This window comes from Epinephelus fuscoguttatus, linkage group LG3, assembly GCF_011397635.1.
Source record: "Epinephelus fuscoguttatus linkage group LG3, E.fuscoguttatus.final_Chr_v1".
Lineage (NCBI taxonomy): Eukaryota > Metazoa > Chordata > Actinopteri > Perciformes > Serranidae > Epinephelus > Epinephelus fuscoguttatus.
This window is the reverse complement of record NC_064754.1, coordinates 25,590,034-25,608,998: the sequence shown is the minus strand read 5'-3', so window position 1 is coordinate 25,608,998 and position 18,965 is coordinate 25,590,034. Positions and strand designations below refer to the sequence as shown.

General features: G+C 40.7%; 1 protein-coding gene across 6 annotated transcripts; it reads left to right on the top strand.

The window, feature by feature from the left end:
• The first annotated feature begins 2,998 nt into the window (after positions 1–2,998).
• tlr3 (toll-like receptor 3) lies at positions 2,999–18,574 on the top strand. Of its 6 annotated transcripts, none has more exons than XM_049572002.1 (7): positions 2,999–3,256; positions 5,170–5,247; positions 6,229–6,367; positions 12,133–12,600; positions 12,752–12,946; positions 13,101–14,950; positions 15,063–18,574. In XM_049572002.1, exons 3-7 carry the CDS (start codon positions 6,350–6,352, stop codon positions 15,292–15,294), a joined length of 2,763 nt encoding a protein of 920 aa, XP_049427959.1. In that variant the 5' UTR covers positions 2,999–3,256; positions 5,170–5,247; positions 6,229–6,349; the 3' UTR covers positions 15,295–18,574. The 6 variants fall into 6 exon arrangements, with proteins under 6 accessions (XP_049427959.1, XP_049427960.1, XP_049427957.1 ...); XM_049572003.1 differs by having other exon boundaries at positions 5,125–5,247; XM_049572000.1 differs by lacking the exon at positions 5,170–5,247.
• Positions 18,575–18,965: the final 391 nt, after the last annotated feature.

Here is an 18,965-nt window from a genome sequence, read left to right as displayed (position 1 = left end):
TGTGCACAGGAGCTGGAAAACAGGAGACAAAGCTGATGTGCTACATCCAAATGTTTACGAGACATGACATTAAACACAGGTTGTTGCCACTTTTGGTTAGACGGGCATGTTAGAGAGCTTGTTGGTGCAGGAAATGCTAAATACAATCCAGAAAACAACCACACATATTTGTATCCAGCATAATTTAATGTGTGTGTATGATTGTGGTCATGTTTAAACCAGACAGAAACATTCAGGGCTGAAAAATAAAGCGAACACGGAAGTGCCACAAACTGCAGTTTGTCGAATGGTCATTTGAGGCTGGCTTCAAGTGAATCAATCCCCATAGACCCCACTGTTAAAATGCTCAACTTTAAAGCAGAAAAAAACAAGTTTACAGCCTGGTACAAAAGACTGTAATGTACTATACTGTTTACATGTTAATCATCTTAGTTTAGCACTAAACACAAAGTAGAGCAAAGGCTTTTGTGATTGATATTAGTTTTACAGGTAAAAATTTGGACAACTTAAAGTTTTGACCTGACGATGGAGGTCAGTGAAAGTTCAGGCAGGGGGTCAAAGTGTTTTAAATTCTTTGGGTACCAAGAATGTTTGCACAAAATTTCCCAGAAATCCATACTTGTCAAAACATTTATCTACAGCTTTATTCATTTAAAAAAATCCAATAACAAGGAAGCAAATGTGTTCTTACTAAAATAAAAACTCAAAATGTAAACCTTGTGACTGGGCTAAGATGAAAATAAGGCGCTCTCAACCTCTTGAGACTTTAAATATCTGTTGCAAACTTAATGCAAATCTAGCCAATACTTGTGAAGATATTTTCCTTTGAACCTGCTGCCAGGCTCTTAAGCAGGTGCAGCAGGTCAGTCCACATCACTCCCATTTACACTGGCTTCCTGTCAGGTTCAAGAATTCACTTCAAGATACTTGTTCTTACGTATAGAGCCCTTCACGGTCAGGCACCTGAACACATCAGTGATCTCTTCCATCCATATATTATCATTAGGTCCCTTAGGTCTTCAGAACAGGACCTACTGGCTGTCCCCCACTCTGGACTGAAAACAAAAGTTGATCATGCCTTTGAAGTCGCGGCTCCAACACTATGGAGCTGTCTTCTATTAGGTTTTTGGTCTCTTTAGAAGCTTTTAAAAATCAACTGAAGACCTGTCTCTTCAAAATGGCCTTTGTCCCACCCCAAATTGTCCAGTGCTTGCTCTCTTATGTTTCTGTTTCGGGGCCTCAGTAGCCTGAATTTGCTCTATGTTTTACTTTCTTTTTGTTGCCTTGTTTTATTTGTTATATTGCCTTTGTTTTTATTGATCGTTTGTTTGATTGTTTGATTGCTTGATGGTTTTTCGTGAAGCACTTTGTGAATTTCATTTCTGTGAAAGGTGCTATATCAAATACATTTTATTATCATTATTATTATCATCAAATGTCACACTCACTGTGGCCTGTAGAGGAAAACTCATGGGATCACCATAGTAAGGATTCATCCTCTGGGAACTATGATAAGTCTGGACCAAAGTGACCAAACCCCCACAGCCACTAGCTTGGCTAAAAAAAAGATTTCACATCATGCTGACTCCTTATCAGAGTTTATTGTGGAATTCATCAATCATTTCAGCAGCACTTTGACACAGTGCAGCTTTGAACCACAGCAAAGCTGGTTTGTATTAATGACATACTTGGGGATGATGGGACATATGCTCTGTTGCACAACAGCTGATGTCAAACTAATTAACACACTGTGGTTCAAAGTGGCTGTTTGTATGATATCATTAAGGATTTTAAATGACACGGAGGATATTTCGGTGAAAGATGTGCTCAGCGAGTGAACTGTCAACAGGATATTAGAGCAATTATAAAAAAGCAGTATTTCCGTTTGAAGTGAAATTCACTTAAACTGAAAAGACTGCCTTTAAAGGGTGAAATGACACATCTTTCACCCATCAATTACAACAAGTTAATTGCTTTTGCTTTCAGTGGAGCAGAGTTTGCTGATCAGCCATGGTTCCAATTTATGCCTCATTTAACAGCAGCAGCAGGTCATTTCTGCTTTTACATTACTGCTGACCTTTTAAAATGGGTTTAGCCATGAGGTTGTCTTCAGATTTATTGGTGTTTGGACTGTCTGAATAAAGCACGTACTTGTAGCCTGGAACTGTTGTGATCTCTGTACTGTTCAATAAATTAGCTTCACTCCATTTACTTGCAATGTACATCCCAGGGAATGTATTTAATCTGAGGTTCATACATTTTAATAGCCAACTTATTGTTTTAAACCAGGCAGGAGAAGGAATTAAAATAATGGTACATATAAAGGATTACAGTCATAGATGGCCCAGATCAGTTTGCAAAAAAGCTCAACATTAATGCCAGATACCGACAACTGTTGCTTCCGAGTCACCCATGGAGGAAAGACGTGCAAAAAAGGTCGTCAACCAGACTCAAATTGGGGATGTCTCTCCCTTGTCCACCAGGAAACCCCAGTATAATGAATTCAATAATCGTGTATGTCTGTATCGTCACTTGATTACTTATTGTGTCACTCTCAGCTGACTTTGACTACTTAGTGCTCAGCCTGGGGTGGAGCTGTGGCTCTTGTTGTGTAATTCCCAATAAAGTAAGACTCCAAGAAGAGTCACATATAATGCCAAATACCATTCTAAATACAGAGAGAAACAAAGACAGAGAAACTTGTTGCAGGTGAGCAACAATATATCAGATCCAATGCTATATTGGGCATACAGTATCAAACAAAGTTAATCTGTGGTATCTTCTTGTAACCAAACCTCTTATAAATGAAATATGCTGCAACTACAATGAGCACAAGAATTACACTGTAACCTAAAGTGACTATTGCTTAGATGGTGAGGGGCTCAATTACAGTATCTTACTGCCCTCTAGTGGCTGTTCCCAACTAACCCAGTTGTTTTTTTTTCTTGTCATGCCTCACTTAAGTTTCATTTCTCTGGTGCTCTGGGTGGGGGCATAGAGTTATGTAACTACCATCATCAGATGACGAAAAAGACTTCTGTCTCCTCGACATAGAAGGAGTAAGTGAGTGAATAACACCCACCTCTGCCATAGAATTTTTAAAGTGCCTTTGAGACTGTGTTGGCACAGGCAACTTGCAGATCTTCAATAAGTGCGGTTGCTTTCTGTGTCTACACCCATATGTGGATTCTACTAACCTGAGCACTAAAGAACCTATTCCTTTACTTCTACATATAGAGGGAACTGCTTGCCACAGGTAAGAGACTCACTCACTTCCATCTGCTACAAGATATTGGACTATATAGGAGGTCTGGATCCTATGTGACTTTAATAAATGCCTGCATCAGTGTCCCCTTATTGTTAATCTTTGGACAGCACAAATAAAGTGATAACATAATTGCACCTGCCTGATCCTGAATAAAACAGCTGTTGAGCGGTGAATTCTGGCAACCTTAAACAAATATTGTGTGTCACAGCAGATACAGATCCAAATATTTTTTTAGTACAAATTCTTGGCAGACTCATTTATGCTGTTTGAATTCAATCCAAAATAATATGTGGGAATCCTTAAAGGGATAGTTCCCATATTTATCTATAGACAGTATATTACATACAGTAGATGTCAGTCAGCATGTCTCCAGTTTGGAGAAGCAGGCTGGAGTCTGACATGCAGGGCAGTAGTCACCATATACACTGAGGGGGACACGCCCCCCCAGTGTTCAGATATACCCAAAATGTCCCCCCAATATATAACTGAAACGGAAAAACAACAACAACAACAAAAAAAAGTTGTTTTTTTTCACTGCTGTTCTATGATAGGCAACCACATACCCCCATCCAAAATAATGTAATCATAATAATTATAACTAAACATAACAAATCCCTGTTATTATTACTATCGGTTCAAGTATTGCAGTTCTGCGTGTGGTTTGTCCAAGTGGAGTTGCCGTAGCAGAATGCCAAGGCTGGTTGCCATGGTTGCCATCAACTTTGTTGCCAGACTGCTGTAAGGTAGAAAGTGGTTTCTGGCACAACTTCACTTATTCACAAGGAGCATAGAGAGTGAGGAAACACTGGAAAATGTCAAAAGTGCTCCAGCAACACTTGTGGTATGGAAAAAAAACTTTATTGACCGACGCGTTTCGGCTTGTGGCCTTCATCAGGGTCATCAAGAAACATATTGCACACGTCATTTAAATAGGTTCATTTGAAACTGAAAGAGTAGGAAAAAAATGCATGCATGTGACCAGTCCTTTGCATCCACATATATATATCTCAGCCAATGAATCACCAGAAAAGGTGAGTGTGTTGGAAGCACATGAGACCTTTGGACCAACCAGAACTGCCAGAGAAGTAAGGGGAGTATCTAGCAGAGGTATAGAAAACACCATGTTTGGTCGTGAACTAGAGAGCAGTAGCATGAGGGGATTTAAAGTGCTTTACAGAAAAAATTACAAAAAGGTAAAAAATAAAATAAAATAAATAAATAAATAAATAAATAAATAATAATAATAATAATAATAATAATAGAAATTAAAAATAAAATATAAAAAATAAAAAAAGGGCCAGCAAAGACAGCAAAAAATAATAAAATATTTAAAGGTAAAAAGATAGTATCATAGTAAGCATTGTAAAGACTGGTCCAGAGATTTTATAAATACACTAGATAAAACACACATAAAACACTAATTGAAAAATCCTCATTCATACCCTGTGGGGAGAGACTTTTCAGATTAAAAAATCCAAAATGCTTCTTTCCTTTTTCTCATGAAGTTGACATTACCCCCCTCTTTGATTTGGTTTAATAACTTCAATGCCTAAGAAAAACAGAGAAGAGAGAGGATGATTCATTTCATTAGGTGAATGTGTACATATTTTACTTTAGAATTTCAATGGCAGGAAGTAAGGGTGTGTGTGTTTGGGGGTTGGGGGGGAGGGGCCGTGCTGACATGGAACGGTAAGCAATCTACTGCTGTGGAGGGGTCAGCAACAAAACATACTTTAGCCACCTAAAAAAATCAACATCAGTTGAAGGGTGCACTATAATTAAGAGTATGCTTCACCTTAATGTCAGACAGTGATTTTCAATGGGAAAATAAAGATGTTCAGTTGTTCTCTTCAAAGCCGGACTCCATTGAGAAAACAGTAATTTCTGGTTGCTGAACACAGGAGCTGCTGGCCACTTGGTGGTGGTTGTGACCACCACCAAGTGACACTTCTGAGGAGTTTCTGCCAAAACATGTCAAGGTATGTAACATCCTAACATGTCTGAGATAAAAGAACAACTAAAGTCATTATCAGAAACTAAAGACATAATGAACACCATTGAACTGGTTTTGAGCCCCCTGAGACCAAACGGCCGTGTTAAGGGGTGATAGAAAATAAAAGGTAGCAGGTAACATCATGAGGGCTGGACCTGGCTCCTCTTTAAATATAGCCTTTGAGTGGACTGAGTGCCTGGCATTTCAGAGCAAAACTGGACTTACCTGTCCTCTAGAAATGGTGACACGTCATGTATTGAAGACAAGTTTATTCTTGTTAACTACAGAATTCAGACACAAAGGAGTTTAGGTGTGGAGCACAGTCATGCGGTTTCCAGAAGACATCTCTTGAAGGATTTAAAAATACCTGAAACACTATTAAAACAATACATAGCCAATAAGACAGCACATACACACATACAGGTATGTGTCAGATGAATACATTTATTTCAAACGTATCAGAGGCTTTATAGCTATTAAATAACACTATTCAAAGCAACACTACAGCTAGACTTGCTGCTCCACATTAAGTGTTGCACGTCTACTCGTAAAGTTACGGTATTTATTTAAGTGCTGCGCTTTTGAAATCGCCATCAACTTATTTAACACACACATACACACATTACGGTACTGATCCAGTGTTTACCTTTCAGCTACGTGTCTGTCCCATTTTGTGCCCGCACAGCTTTGCCTGTTTACACCACCCCTCACCAAAATATCCCCGATGTCTCGAGCCATATTACATCGAACATAGGGAATGTTAAATAATCAGATGACCTTCTTAATGACAGTGGATTTAGTCTGGTTTGTAGGAGGTTAGTGTGAATTTCATTCAAATTTCCCAATAGTTGTTTTCATCCTCCTGCGTGAAACAGTTAAATTATCCAGTGGCTCGAGACAAAACTGTGGAAGTGAAACCGGACTCTCATATTTCTCATTTCCTTGTTTTATTGCCTTGTCGCTGCAGTGTGGGTTTCATAAGAGACTGAGACTCTTGTCGGCTCTCCTGAAGAACACACTGGATACTGTGGTGCTGGTACACAATGCTCTCGTTTCCAAGTCTGTGACGTCTGAACGCAACAGATCATATGCAAAGGCCAAATCTGGTAAGAACTCTGCAGGTATTATATCCTAAATGGGGCATTCAGCCGAATGTGTGCAAAGTTAGGCTGGAAATATTTTGAAATTTTGTATGTTTTATTTCCAAAACTTTGTCCCTATATCTATTTTAGCATATGTAAAGGTCACACATCTTATCTAGTAAAATGACTGTAAATTTTTATATTGTATTTTCAGACTGTTTTGGAATGTTTTTCCTCTCCCAAAATTTGTCACTACCGAAACATATAGTATTATATTACACAAAAAATATATATACAGTACAGGCCAAAAGTTTGGACACGCCTTCTCATTCAATGCGTTTTCTTTATTTTCATGACTATTTACATTGTAGATTCTCACTGAAGGCATCAAAACTATGAATGAACACATGTGGAGTTATGTACTTAACAAAAAAAGGTGAAATAACTGAAAACATGTTTTATATTCTAGTTTCTTCAAAATAGCCACCCTTTGCTCTGATTACTGCTTTGCACACTCTTGGCATTCTCTCCATGAGCTTCAAGAGGTAGTCACCTGAAATGGTTTTCCAACAGTCTTGAAGGAGTTCCCAGAGGTGTTTAGCACTTGTTGGCCCCTTTGCCTTCACTCTGCGGTCCAGCTCACCCCAAACCATCTCGATTGGGTTCAGGTCCGGTGACTGTGGAGGCCAGGTCATCTGCCGCAGCACTCCATCACTCTCCTTCTTGGTCAAATAGCCCTTACACAGCCTGGAGGTGTGTTTGGGGTCATTGTCCTGTTGAAAAATAAATGATCGTCCAACTAAACGCAAACCGGATGGGATGGCATGTCGCTGCAGGATGCTGTGGTAGCCATGCTGGTTCAGTGTGCCTTCAATTTTGAATAAATCCCCAACAGTGTCACCAGCAAAACACCCCCACACCATCACACCTCCTCCTCCATGCTTCACAGTGGGAACCAGGCATGTGGAATCCATCCGTTCACCTTTTGCGCCTCACAAAGACACGGCGGTTGGAACCAAAGATCTCAAATTTGGACTCATCAGACCAAAGCACAGATTTCCACTGGTCTAATGTCCATTCCTTGTGTTTCTTGGCCCAAACAAATCTCTTCTGCTTGTTGCCTCTCCTTAGCAGTGGTTTCCTAGCAGCTATTTGACCATGAAGGCCTGATTCGCGCAGTCTCCTCTTAACAGTTGTTCTAGAGATGGGTCTGCTGCTAGAACTCTGTGTGGCATTCATCTGGTCTCTGATCTGAGCTGCTGTTAACTTGCGATTTCTGAGGCTGGTGACTCAGATGAACTTATCCTCAGAAGCAGAAGTGACTCTTGGTCTTCCTTTCCTGGGTCGGTCCTCATGTGTGCCAGTTTCGTTGTAGCGCTTGATGGTTTTTGCGACTCCACTTGGGGACACATTTAAAGTTTTTGCAATTTTCCGGACTGACTGACCTTCATTTCTTAAAGTAATGATGGCCACTCGTTTTTCTTTAGTTAGCTGATTGGTTCTTGCCATAATATGAATTTTAACAGTTGTCCAATAGGGCTGTCGGCTGTGTATTAACCTGACTTCTGCACAACACAACTGATGGTCCCAACCCCATTGATAAAGCAAGAAATTCCACTAATTAACCCTGATAAGGCACACCTGTGAAGTGGAAACCATTTCAGGTGACTACCTCTTGAAGCTCATGGAGAGAATGCCAAGAGTGTGCAAAGCAGTAATCAGAGCAAAGGATGGCTATTTTGAAGAAACTAGAATATAAAACATGTTTTCAGTTATTTCACCTTTTTTTGTTAAGTACATAACTCCACATGTGTTCATTCATAGTTTTGATGCCTTCAGTGAGAATCTACAATGTAAATAGTCATGAAAATAAAGAAAACGCATTGAATGAGAAGGTGTGTCCAAACTTTTGGCCTGTACTGTATATCAACCTGTTATGCTTGTTCCTTCCCTTGACTAAAGATTTAAATTTTTACAATTTTTTTCCTGAAGGTTTTCACAATTAAATCTATAAAAAATAATATTTTAACAAATTTCCAAGTTCAAATTATAGAATTCTTCAAAATTTAATTGCAGTCTTTCTTTGTAAAATGCATAATGCTGATCAGATTGATTTCAGAGTTAATAATTGATGAAACAGAACATAAATGTAACCCATTAGCATCATAATACTTTAGTTGATAGCATCATAATACTTTAGCTGATAACTCAATAATATACTTTATTTTTTACAAAACACCCAGTGTTTCGGTAGTGACTGCACTGTTTTGGTAGTGACTGTCCTGTTTCGGTACTGACCATTATTCTGTTTTTAAGGTTGCATCATATTTCCTCAAATGTATGCCTTATGGTGGGAATATTACAAAGACAAATGTTTTGTGGTCAATAAAACAATTTAATTTTTGACAGAGCAGAGTAGAGCAGAGTAGAGTGGAACAGAGAAGAGTACAGAGCAGAGCAGAGCGGAGCAGAATAGGGTAGAGCAGAGCATAGTAGAGTAGAGCAGAGTGGAGTGAAGTAGAGCAGAGTAGAGCAGAATAGAGTAGAGCAGAGCAGAGTATAGAAGACTAGATTATAGAGCAGACCAGAGTAGAGAAGAGCAAAGTAGAGTAGAGTATAGTAGAGCAAAGTAGAGCAGAGTAGAGCAGATTATAGAGTAGAGCAGATCATAGTAGAGTAGAGCAGAGTAGAGAAGAGTATAGTAGAACAGAGTATAGTAGAGCAAAGTAGAGCAGAGTATAGTAGAGTAGAGTAGAGCAAAGTAGAGCAGAGTAGAGCAAAGTAGAGCAGAGTAGAACAGAGCAGAGTAGAGCAGAATAGAGTAGAGAAGAGTAGAGTAGAGCAGAGTATAGTAGAGTAGAGTAGAGCAGAGCAGAGCAGAGCAGAGCAGAGCAGGATAGAGTAGAGCAGAGTAGACCAGAGTAGAGCAGATTATAGAGTAGAGCAGAGCAGAAAAGAGTATAGTAGAGCGAGCATAGTAGAGTAGAGCAGAGTAGACCTGGGTAGAGTAGAGCAGAGAAGAGCAAGACTTTGGACCACAAATAGGTCATAACATAATCTTTGTAAATATCTATGTCTGAATACTCAATTTTATTATTTTTGTTGTTTTTTGTAAAGGGACAGCACTTTGCACAAAATCGGTAGAATGCCCCAAATATAAACCAGACTGAGTGTGTGTGGAGTGTCAAGGGCACACCGTGATTGTCATACAACACTTGCAACACAAGAGAAGTTCTTGTAGACAGCTTTACAATTTCTGATTATATGTTGTGATGTCAGAAATAGAGCAGATTATAACTTTTTTCCTCAACAATGAGTGACACATTGATTTTAAAATTCTGTATATGAAAGCAGCATTAATCAGTATTTGAAATATACAACAGATAAAATGAGGGATGCACCAATATGGATTTTTTCAATCAATACCGATAACCAATAATTACACCTGAGGGCAAGAAAGGCTAAGATGTTGTGAGAAAATATGGATGATTTAATATTCCATAGCCCTGACCTAACCAAATCAAACTGACATCACTTGCTAACACAACAAAAACAAAGAACAGCTGTGACTCTTCCATACCTGCCAACATTAGGCTGTGGAAAAGAGAGCGATTTTTGGGGGTATTGTCATATGGCCTACCCTCAATGCCCCTGACCCCATATAACCCTAAAGGCCCTGACACACCAAGCCGACGGTTGGCTGTTGGTCAAAGTTGGGCCATTGGTGAGCATCTGTTGGCCTAGTTTTTGCGGTGTGTCCAGCACCGTTGGCACTTGGGCGTCGGTGTCGGCGGCTTTTTGGCCGATTGAGCATGTTGAATCGGCGGCGGAGCTTGTCGGTGAGAGAGATCACTCTGATTGGCTGTTCAGGTTTTATTTCGTTGCCCCTGTAGCGAGTGAACCTGCCTGTAGTGAAACCAGGGCTAATGGGTTCTTCCTCCTCAGGCTCCACGTCACTCAGCTGCCCGACAGACCCGCTCCCACTTCCCACCGTCTGTATGTAATAGTCCGTGGAGGTGCTGCAGTGCTCGGCTGCACAGATAGGAAACCTCTTCGGCTGACAGGATGTACCACTCTCTCACTCCAGTACTTTGTTTATCTCATGCGTTCCTCGGACTTCCGGTTTCCCTTTTTGCAGTATTTCCTCTCACGCAGGCACAGAACGTACGTGCTACTTGGCCGTCAGATGTAGTCTTTGTAGTGTGTTCAAATGCAACTGACACAGGGCGACGTAGACGACGCAACAGTTGGCTTTCGTCGCCACTAGTTCTTTGATGTCGGTTTGGTGTGTCAGCACCTTAAGTAACCCTAAGTCGAGCCTCTTAAAAGCTCGGTGTTGGATGTAAGCCGCTGCTGCTAATTAGCTCATGCTAACACTCTGGAGATGGTCCTTCAGCGCAGTGTCTAACCTAACAATCCTGTTGTCTTCCTCTGGAACTGTGAAAGACGTCCACACTGCAACATGTTTTGTCCTCTAGACAGCGTGCTGCAGTTGTTGTTGTTCTTCGTCTCTGTTTATTAGCAGCTCGCAAGCCAAGTCTGAAGATACATGTAACACCACCCGCAGTGTCAGGGTGTGTCGATGCTGCCCTTCTTAGGTCAAAGAAAGCAGTTTGGCCTCGCATTATCGGTGCTATTTATCGGCTATAATTGTAACTATCGGAAAAATGCGCAATATTTAAAATGTCCTTTTATCGGCCCGATATATATATATCGTACATCCCTTGATAAAATGAAATTAAAAAGATGTAGCTTATAGTGATGAATCTATAGAAAATGATCACCCGACAGGGCTTAGTTACCCTCACCATAGGGCTGGGCAATAAATCAATTTTATCGATTAATTCGAATTTGTAGTTTAGGTAGATTTGTTTCAATGAAAATCGAGTTTCTATTTAAAATCCGCCACCGCCGCTCCACGCTGGGCTCCCGTAGTTCAGAGTCATAACTCAAAAACAGCATGCAGAACTGCGTAGGCTTCTTCACTGTGGCTGCTCGATGTAAACAACATATCACATGCCTCACTTTCTTCCTGGGGCGCATCCGTCTGACGTCACACACCACACCCGGCCCGCTAAGTAATGTCTCATACCTCCTACATGAACTACACACACACACAGCTCCACACACACACACACACACACACACACACACACACACAAGCCACACACATCAGGCTCAGCCTGTAACATAAGGCTATTTAGTTTGTTTAATAAAAGGACAAGGTAGACCTGTTCAATAGGAAAGGTAACCTTAAATGACTTCTGTTGTGATCCAATATGATGGTAGGGGAAACACTGCTGTATGGTAAAAAAGGGGTGAGGTGGAAAGCGATCACAGATGCAGTCGCCATGTATATTGCAAGAGATATGGTGCCCATATATAGGCTACCGTGGAAAAGCTGGGGTTATTCACATGCTGAAAGTTTTGGACCCCAGGTATGTGCTACCAGGCCGCAAATATTATTTTTTTTTAACTAGGAGGGGAAAAAATCGATTTAAATTGTGAATCGGATTTTTTGTGAAAAAATTGGAGATTTTTTTTTTAGGCCATATCACCCAGCCCTACCTCACCACTATGAAATGTTTTAGTATCTTTTAGTATCTTTTAGCTCATTGTCTTGGTTTTATGGCCCAAAACTGTACTGTTTTGATTCACTGCTCCCTAACATGTTTGCCTTATAAGATGATAAGATGTCAGTGTTGCTCTTGTTGTGCTGCCCCTAAGTTGTTGCAAAAAAATGTTTTTATGGCCTATGCAAATTTTATTCTATCTCTCTTTTTTTAAAGGTTTTTGAAACAATGAGGGCCCCCTATTCCCTTCTCGTCTCGGCGGTGATCGTCATATGTTACTGTATGACGGGGCCGCGCAATTGTGCGACCTCCCAGAAGAAGACTTCCTGTGAAGTGCAAAATGGCCAAGCTGACTGCAGCCACCTCAGCCTTAGTGCGGTCCCTCAAGACCTGCCCAGGAACATCACCAGCCTGGATATGTCTCACAACAGACTGACAAAGTTTCCCCCTGGATCACTAACCCCATACCCAGGCCTGCTCCACCTCAACATCAGTCACAACAGTATCACCAAGCTGGACCAGGGTGTGTGCCAGACACTGCCTCTGCTGAAGACCCTGAACATGGGACACAATCAAGTGTATGTGCTGAAGAAGGAGGAACTGAGCCACTGCACTAATCTAACATGGCTGATTATGGCTAGCAATAAACTAAAGCTACAAGGAGAGCCATTCTCTGCACTACAGGTACAGATGTCAGTGACATTGATGAGTTGAATCATTAACTGGATGGGAACTGATTAAAAGCCTCATGAGCTAGGGTACAATAATGGTGATGACGACAGAAATGAGACAATTAAGTAAATAGTAATTTCTATTCTCCTTTCATCACTCACAGAGCCTGAGAGTTCTTGATGTTTCCTTGAACAAACTAAAGTCAGCCAAGCTTGGCTCTCAGCCTCAGCTGCCCAACCTCGTGAGCCTCAATCTGTCACGCAATGACTTCACCACTCTAGAGACAGATGACTTTTTGTTTCTTAACCATTCATCCTCCCTACAAGTCCTCAACATGTCGCATGTGTCTCTAAAAACGGTGAGAAACTTACCTAGAAATGGGAAATGAAATTGTTTTAACAAAATTGTAACTAGTGTCAGAAAGTAGTTATTGTGGCACCTTGCTTTCAGTTATCTGTTTTGTTTCCCTTTTTTGTCTCACTGCATGATCTCTTTGTTATGTTTTGTTGCAGCTGGAGCCTGGTTGCTTTCAGCCCATTTCAGGCCTACGTACTTTAGTCATGGATGGAAGCAATATGGGCCCACAGGTCATTTCTAAGCTCTGCTCAGAGCTGTCACAGACAGCCATTGATGCTCTTTTTCTCCGGAAGATGAAGCTGGTCACCCTCACAAACACAACCTTTACAGGACTGCAGAAAACAAATCTAACCTTTCTGGAGCTGTCCGGTAATGGCATGGTCAGAATTGAAGAAGACTCATTTCGGTGGCTGTCCAGACTTCAGACTCTTATTTTGGTAGACAACAACATCAAGCACCTGACCAAGCACACATTTCAGGGACTCAAAAGCTTGGAAAAACTCCAACTGACTAATGCTCTAGCGAGCAGTCATCCCATCCCGATTATCGATGACTTCTCCTTCCAACCCTTAAGTGCCCTGGAGAGTTTGATTTTACAGAGAACTGCAGTTCGTAACATCACAGAGCACACATTCACAGGCTTGACAAGTCTGAAAGAACTCGATATGAGCTGGAGTAGTTATACATCACTCAGAAACATCTCCAACAAGACGTTCATCTCACTGGCGGGGTCGCCTCTCAGAAAGTTAAATCTCACCGGAACAGCTATAGCACAGATTGATCCTCGAAGCTTCTCCGTTTTGAGAAACCTCACCACACTTCTGCTAGATTACAACTTTATCAAGCAGAATCTCACTGGCGAAGAGTTCGAAGGCCTGGACCAAGTTGAACAGATTTACATGTCCAATAACCACCAGAAAGTCAATCTGAGCTCTGACTCGTTTGTTAATGTGCCCAATTTGAGGGTCCTGACTCTTGGAAGGAGCCTTATAGCAGAAGCCATTAACTGTGATTCCTCTCCATTCCGTCACCTTCCAAACCTCACCTACCTGGATCTCAGTAACAACAACATCGCTAACATCAGAGAGAATACATTTGAGGGGCTTGTGAACCTGAAGGTACTGAAGCTCCAACACAATAACTTAGCTCGTTTGTGGAAGAGCGCCAACCTAGGTGGGCCAGTGTTGTTCCTCAAAAACACACCGAGGTTGTTAATCTTAGATTTGGATAGTAACGGGCTGGATGAGATCCCAGCAGAGGCTCTGAGAGGGTTGAGTGACCTCCATAACCTGAGCCTGGCATCCAACCTCCTTAATAGTCTTCAGGAGTTCATTTTCGATGATCTGAAGTCACTGCGGATTTTAAATTTACAGAAGAATTTGATCACAGCTGTGAGGCCCCAAGTGTTCAAAACTCCTCTGAGCAACCTCAGCCTGCTTGTCATGGACAAAAATCCATTTGACTGCACGTGTGAGAGCATGTTGTGGTTCGTGACATGGTTGAATAACACAAATATGACCACAGTGCCTGGCCTCAGGGACCAGTATACATGCAACACTCCACTGGCTTACTACAACCACCCCATCATGAAGTTTGATGCCCTCTCTTGCAAAGATATGACCCCATTTCAGGCTCTATACATACTGAGCAGCACTGCTGTCATCATGCTGATGGTCACTTCGCTTATGGTGCGCTTCCACGGCTGGAGGATCCAGTTTTATTGGAACATACTGATCAATCGCACATTAGGATTCAGCGACGCCACAGTTGAAGAGGGCAGGGAGTTCGAGTACGATGCTTACGTCATACATGCAGAGGAAGACAGCAGCTGGGTGGAGAGAAGGATGGTGCCCTTAGAGAACAACAACTGCAGGTTTTGTTTGGAGGATCGCGATTCGGTCCCTGGCATGTCCCAGCTTGAATCCATTGTGGATAATATGAGAAGGTCCAGAAAAATCTTGTTTGTGGTCACTGAAACTCTTCTCAAAGATCCCTGGTGTAGACGGTAAGTCAAACGTACACTGCTAGATTTATATATTATTATAGATTATACAAACAAAGTGAGTTCTCACAGTTTCCCTCTCTGCCCTTCTACCCTTATCTCTTTCCTTACCCAGATTTAAAGCCCATCATGCACTTCACCAGGTCATTGAAGCCAGCAGGGACTCTGTGGTTCTGGTTTTCCTGCAGGATGTACATGACTACAAGTTATCTCACTCACTCTTCCTCCGCCGGGGCATGTTGCGTCCATGCTGCGTCCTGGACTGGCCTGTGGAGAGGGAGAGGGTGCCAGCCTTTCACCAGAAGCTCCTCATAGCACTTGGCATGACTAATCGTTTAAAGGAGTGACTGCATTCCATTGGTAGGAATGGGAAAATCCCTTGGTAACAATAATAATAATAATAATAATAATAAGCAATGTATGTTCCGTTCATTGGGTCTCTGTGTAAATATTGTGCTCAAAGGGATATTTTGCCGATTTTCAACCAGCTTTGTATCATAACAATTAGAGTAGTATGTGTGAATGAACTGTGGTAAACTCCCCTCCATCTAATCAGTGCCTAGATCTCCCTGCTCATCTCCCAACTCAGATCTGCACTGGCTCCAGGGCTGTTGCTCCAACTACAGATTGTACTTCTGCATTTTCATTTGCACCACAGACACAAAGAGTATAGACGCAGAGTAAGAGAGAAAACCACCCCTCTCTCTAACTCTCTCTCTAAAGCCCAGTTCAGACCATGGATTTGCGACTAGACAAAACCGTTTCAGATCGTTGCAGCGGTGTGAACTGGCCGATCTGAGCTTGACTCAAACTGGCTGATGGTGTCAAACTGCAGGCAGCTGGTTTTAGAACGGTTTTAGAAAGCACGTCACCTGTTTCTACAGCGAATCAGCTTGTAGGGAAGTCCCCTGGTGAAGTCTGCGGCCTCGCTTGCTCCCGCAGGTGCTTTGTTCCCGCCGAGCCCTCTGTTTCCATCCTCACGTGTCCTGGTGTCAGACGGTAGGCCACTGCTGCTGCTCGCTGTATGTGCTTATGCTTATGCTTATGCTTATCCTCACACACACACATTCTCATTGACTGATTAATTGATGCTGCTTACTCATACTGTTGTGGCATATTTATTATTGAATACAGTCCATCTGATGCTCGTTTTGTTTGTTTTTTGTCATTTCATCACAACTACAAATGCAAGAGTGGCCAGTATCTCAATATCACTATCTCCATTCATATTTTAAGAAGCTACAAATTGTATTCAGCCACAAAATAAGCCTGAAAAGCTGGAAATCAGAATGGGAGTACAGAGAGTTGTTGCATAGAGATGATACTCCATCTCATCTAGTTGCATTGGTGTGGACCAGCAGGTTTTTAGAACGTTGCAGTGTGGTGCATTGCATGTAGTTGTACATTTCAACTTGTCTCGTTGTAGATCTTTTGTCTGGACTGGGCTTTATGCAGACCAAACTCAGATCAAAAAGTAAAACTAGGCAGTGTTGATCAAATTAAAAAAAACCAAACAAGATTCTGTTACTGTATTGTCCTTTTCTCACCTGGAAACATATTCAGAAACATATTTTGGTGCGCTTTTTGACTCTAATATGGGAATTTGTGAACAGGACGATGGGGCTGTACTGTTTCCTGTTGTAAAAAGAGAGGCTGAACAGTAAAACTAATCACTGCTGATCAGAAATGAACCAAGACTCTGTCACTGCATTGCCTCTTTCTTACCTAAGATGTTAACAGAAACATATTTTAACTCACTGTTTAACTGTAATTCAAGGTCGTTTGTTACCTGCTGGCTGCAATATTGTTTCCTGTGGAAAAACAGCCAGCTGACCTTACATCACCCACCAGTGGGAGCATTTATTGGTCCGGTGCAGTGCAGTGCATTCTGGTACTTTCAGGTTTTCTACCTCTGGAGCAAAAAAATGAATACCACTGCCTCTGTTTTCTCTGTTCACGTAGCACCAATATCAGAAGGATTTGCATCTTTCTGATGCATAGACAGCCCAGTTTTATGTTCTTCTTCATGTTCTTCAAGTATTTCAACTTGAATATTACACGGTTTATTATGACTCAGCAAATGTAGGCCTGCACGCTGATTCTGTGATGGTAATGAGGGAATGGTACACATTTAATGACATGATCTTTGTTGATGTTCTCTGATGTGTTACACAAACAGTCATTTACTGCATATGCAATGTACAGTGTAAAAAATCTAGAATTTAAAATGAAGTATTTCAAGTGCAGTTTTAATGATGTCATTTCTTAATAAAGTTGTTTGCTATAGTTTCTGGCTTATAAAATATTGTAAATGAACCCAATTAAATTATATATATCAGTCTTGTAATGTGATGGTAAAGCATGACTTAAACATATAAGTTAGCTGATGCAGTTATTTGTCTATTTTTACACAGTAATATTAGCATTGCAGTGATCACTTTTGGGGAAGAAATGCTTATTTTTCTTCAAGAGCAAAGAATGAGTCTCAAAATCTGACCAAATATTGTGTTGTCATAACATCTAGTGGTCAGAGTGAGAAACTACACCATCACTGGCTATGCAGAGTAGACTGTGTTAATACTGAATGTCTTACTGCTAATGACTGACATACACAGCTGATGCACAGATGTGTTCAATACATATTACACAATCCACAGTTATTAAGAAGAAACTTGTATTAAGTAATGAAGTACACATACACAGACATTGCAATAAAATTAATTTACCATTCCTGTCCCCACTACTCATATCTTATTTAATTATTAACATTACATTATCTTACAGTTTCTCATATCCCTGTGTTTAAAATTTGAATTCAGCACACATCACAACAGAGTGGCCCCACACAAATGTAACATAAAGTATCTGTACTTTACTCTTTAAAGGGGAAAAAATGTCCATTTTGAAAAATCAAACTTGTTAGTCCTATGGTCTTAGACAGTCTAAAACATTTAAGTAAACATGAACAAGTCTCACAAATCCAAAAGCTAAAATGCTAAAACTCAAATTTGTCATCAAGTGTAAAATCTGGAGCTGCTCCCTGAACAATGAATTGGGAAAGATGTTCTTGATGACGCTGAGAGCACCCAGAGGAACATTCTCTGTTTCACAGCTGAGAACACTGCAACACAGCAAAGCTCTTTTGGATATGAAAAAGACAAAAAAACATTCTGTGTGTCCACAAAATCAGGCTCCAATTCATTGTCAGTGGAGCAGCTGCAGACTATATTTGATGACATCACAAGTTTGAGACTTTCTTTTCTTGTTTTCGGCTTTAAGAGAGAGTAGCTCATGTTCCTAACACAAAGGAATAACACCGGAATTCTTTGTTTAGGTGGTGTTGTACTGATCTTACTCCTATTGTTACTCAATTAGGCACCGGTTTTGCTTTTGCTACTTGAAAACACCTCCTATCTTGTATATTTGTATATTCTGACAGATATTTAATACTCAGTTGTTATAAAACGTGGCCCAGTGAGTGAACCTGACCCGGGGAACCCACTGGTTGTCTGGTTGTTACTGGTTGTGAGCGTTAAATTGTGGTTACTGTACTTAGTGTTACTGTAATTTGAAGCATTCTGTAGCACAAGAATTCCTTCAGGATAAATAAAGTTCTGTTGAATTGAATTGAATTGTTCCACTTTGAGAACTTAAAAATAAGTTACCTCCAAAAGTACATTCAAAACAAAACACTACACATTCAAAAATACAGTCACAGTATAAAGCACCAACAAAATTTAAATTAATGTGATCAAAATACTCTATTGACAAAACTGTGCAAACCTTCAAATTTACAATTCAGATCTCTTCCATTTCCTGGTCTCCTTGCTATGTCGGCAAGATAAAGGCAACATCAAGGTCAGAGCCAAACTCAAAGTATTTTAGATTTTAGAAATACTGAGGTTTTGAGTACTGCAAAAAAGTTCAATACACTTGCTAAAATAACTTTTCATATTTTAATTTGTTTACTGTTCAATTACACTTTGAGCAACGTCCCAACATGAAGGACTGCATGATT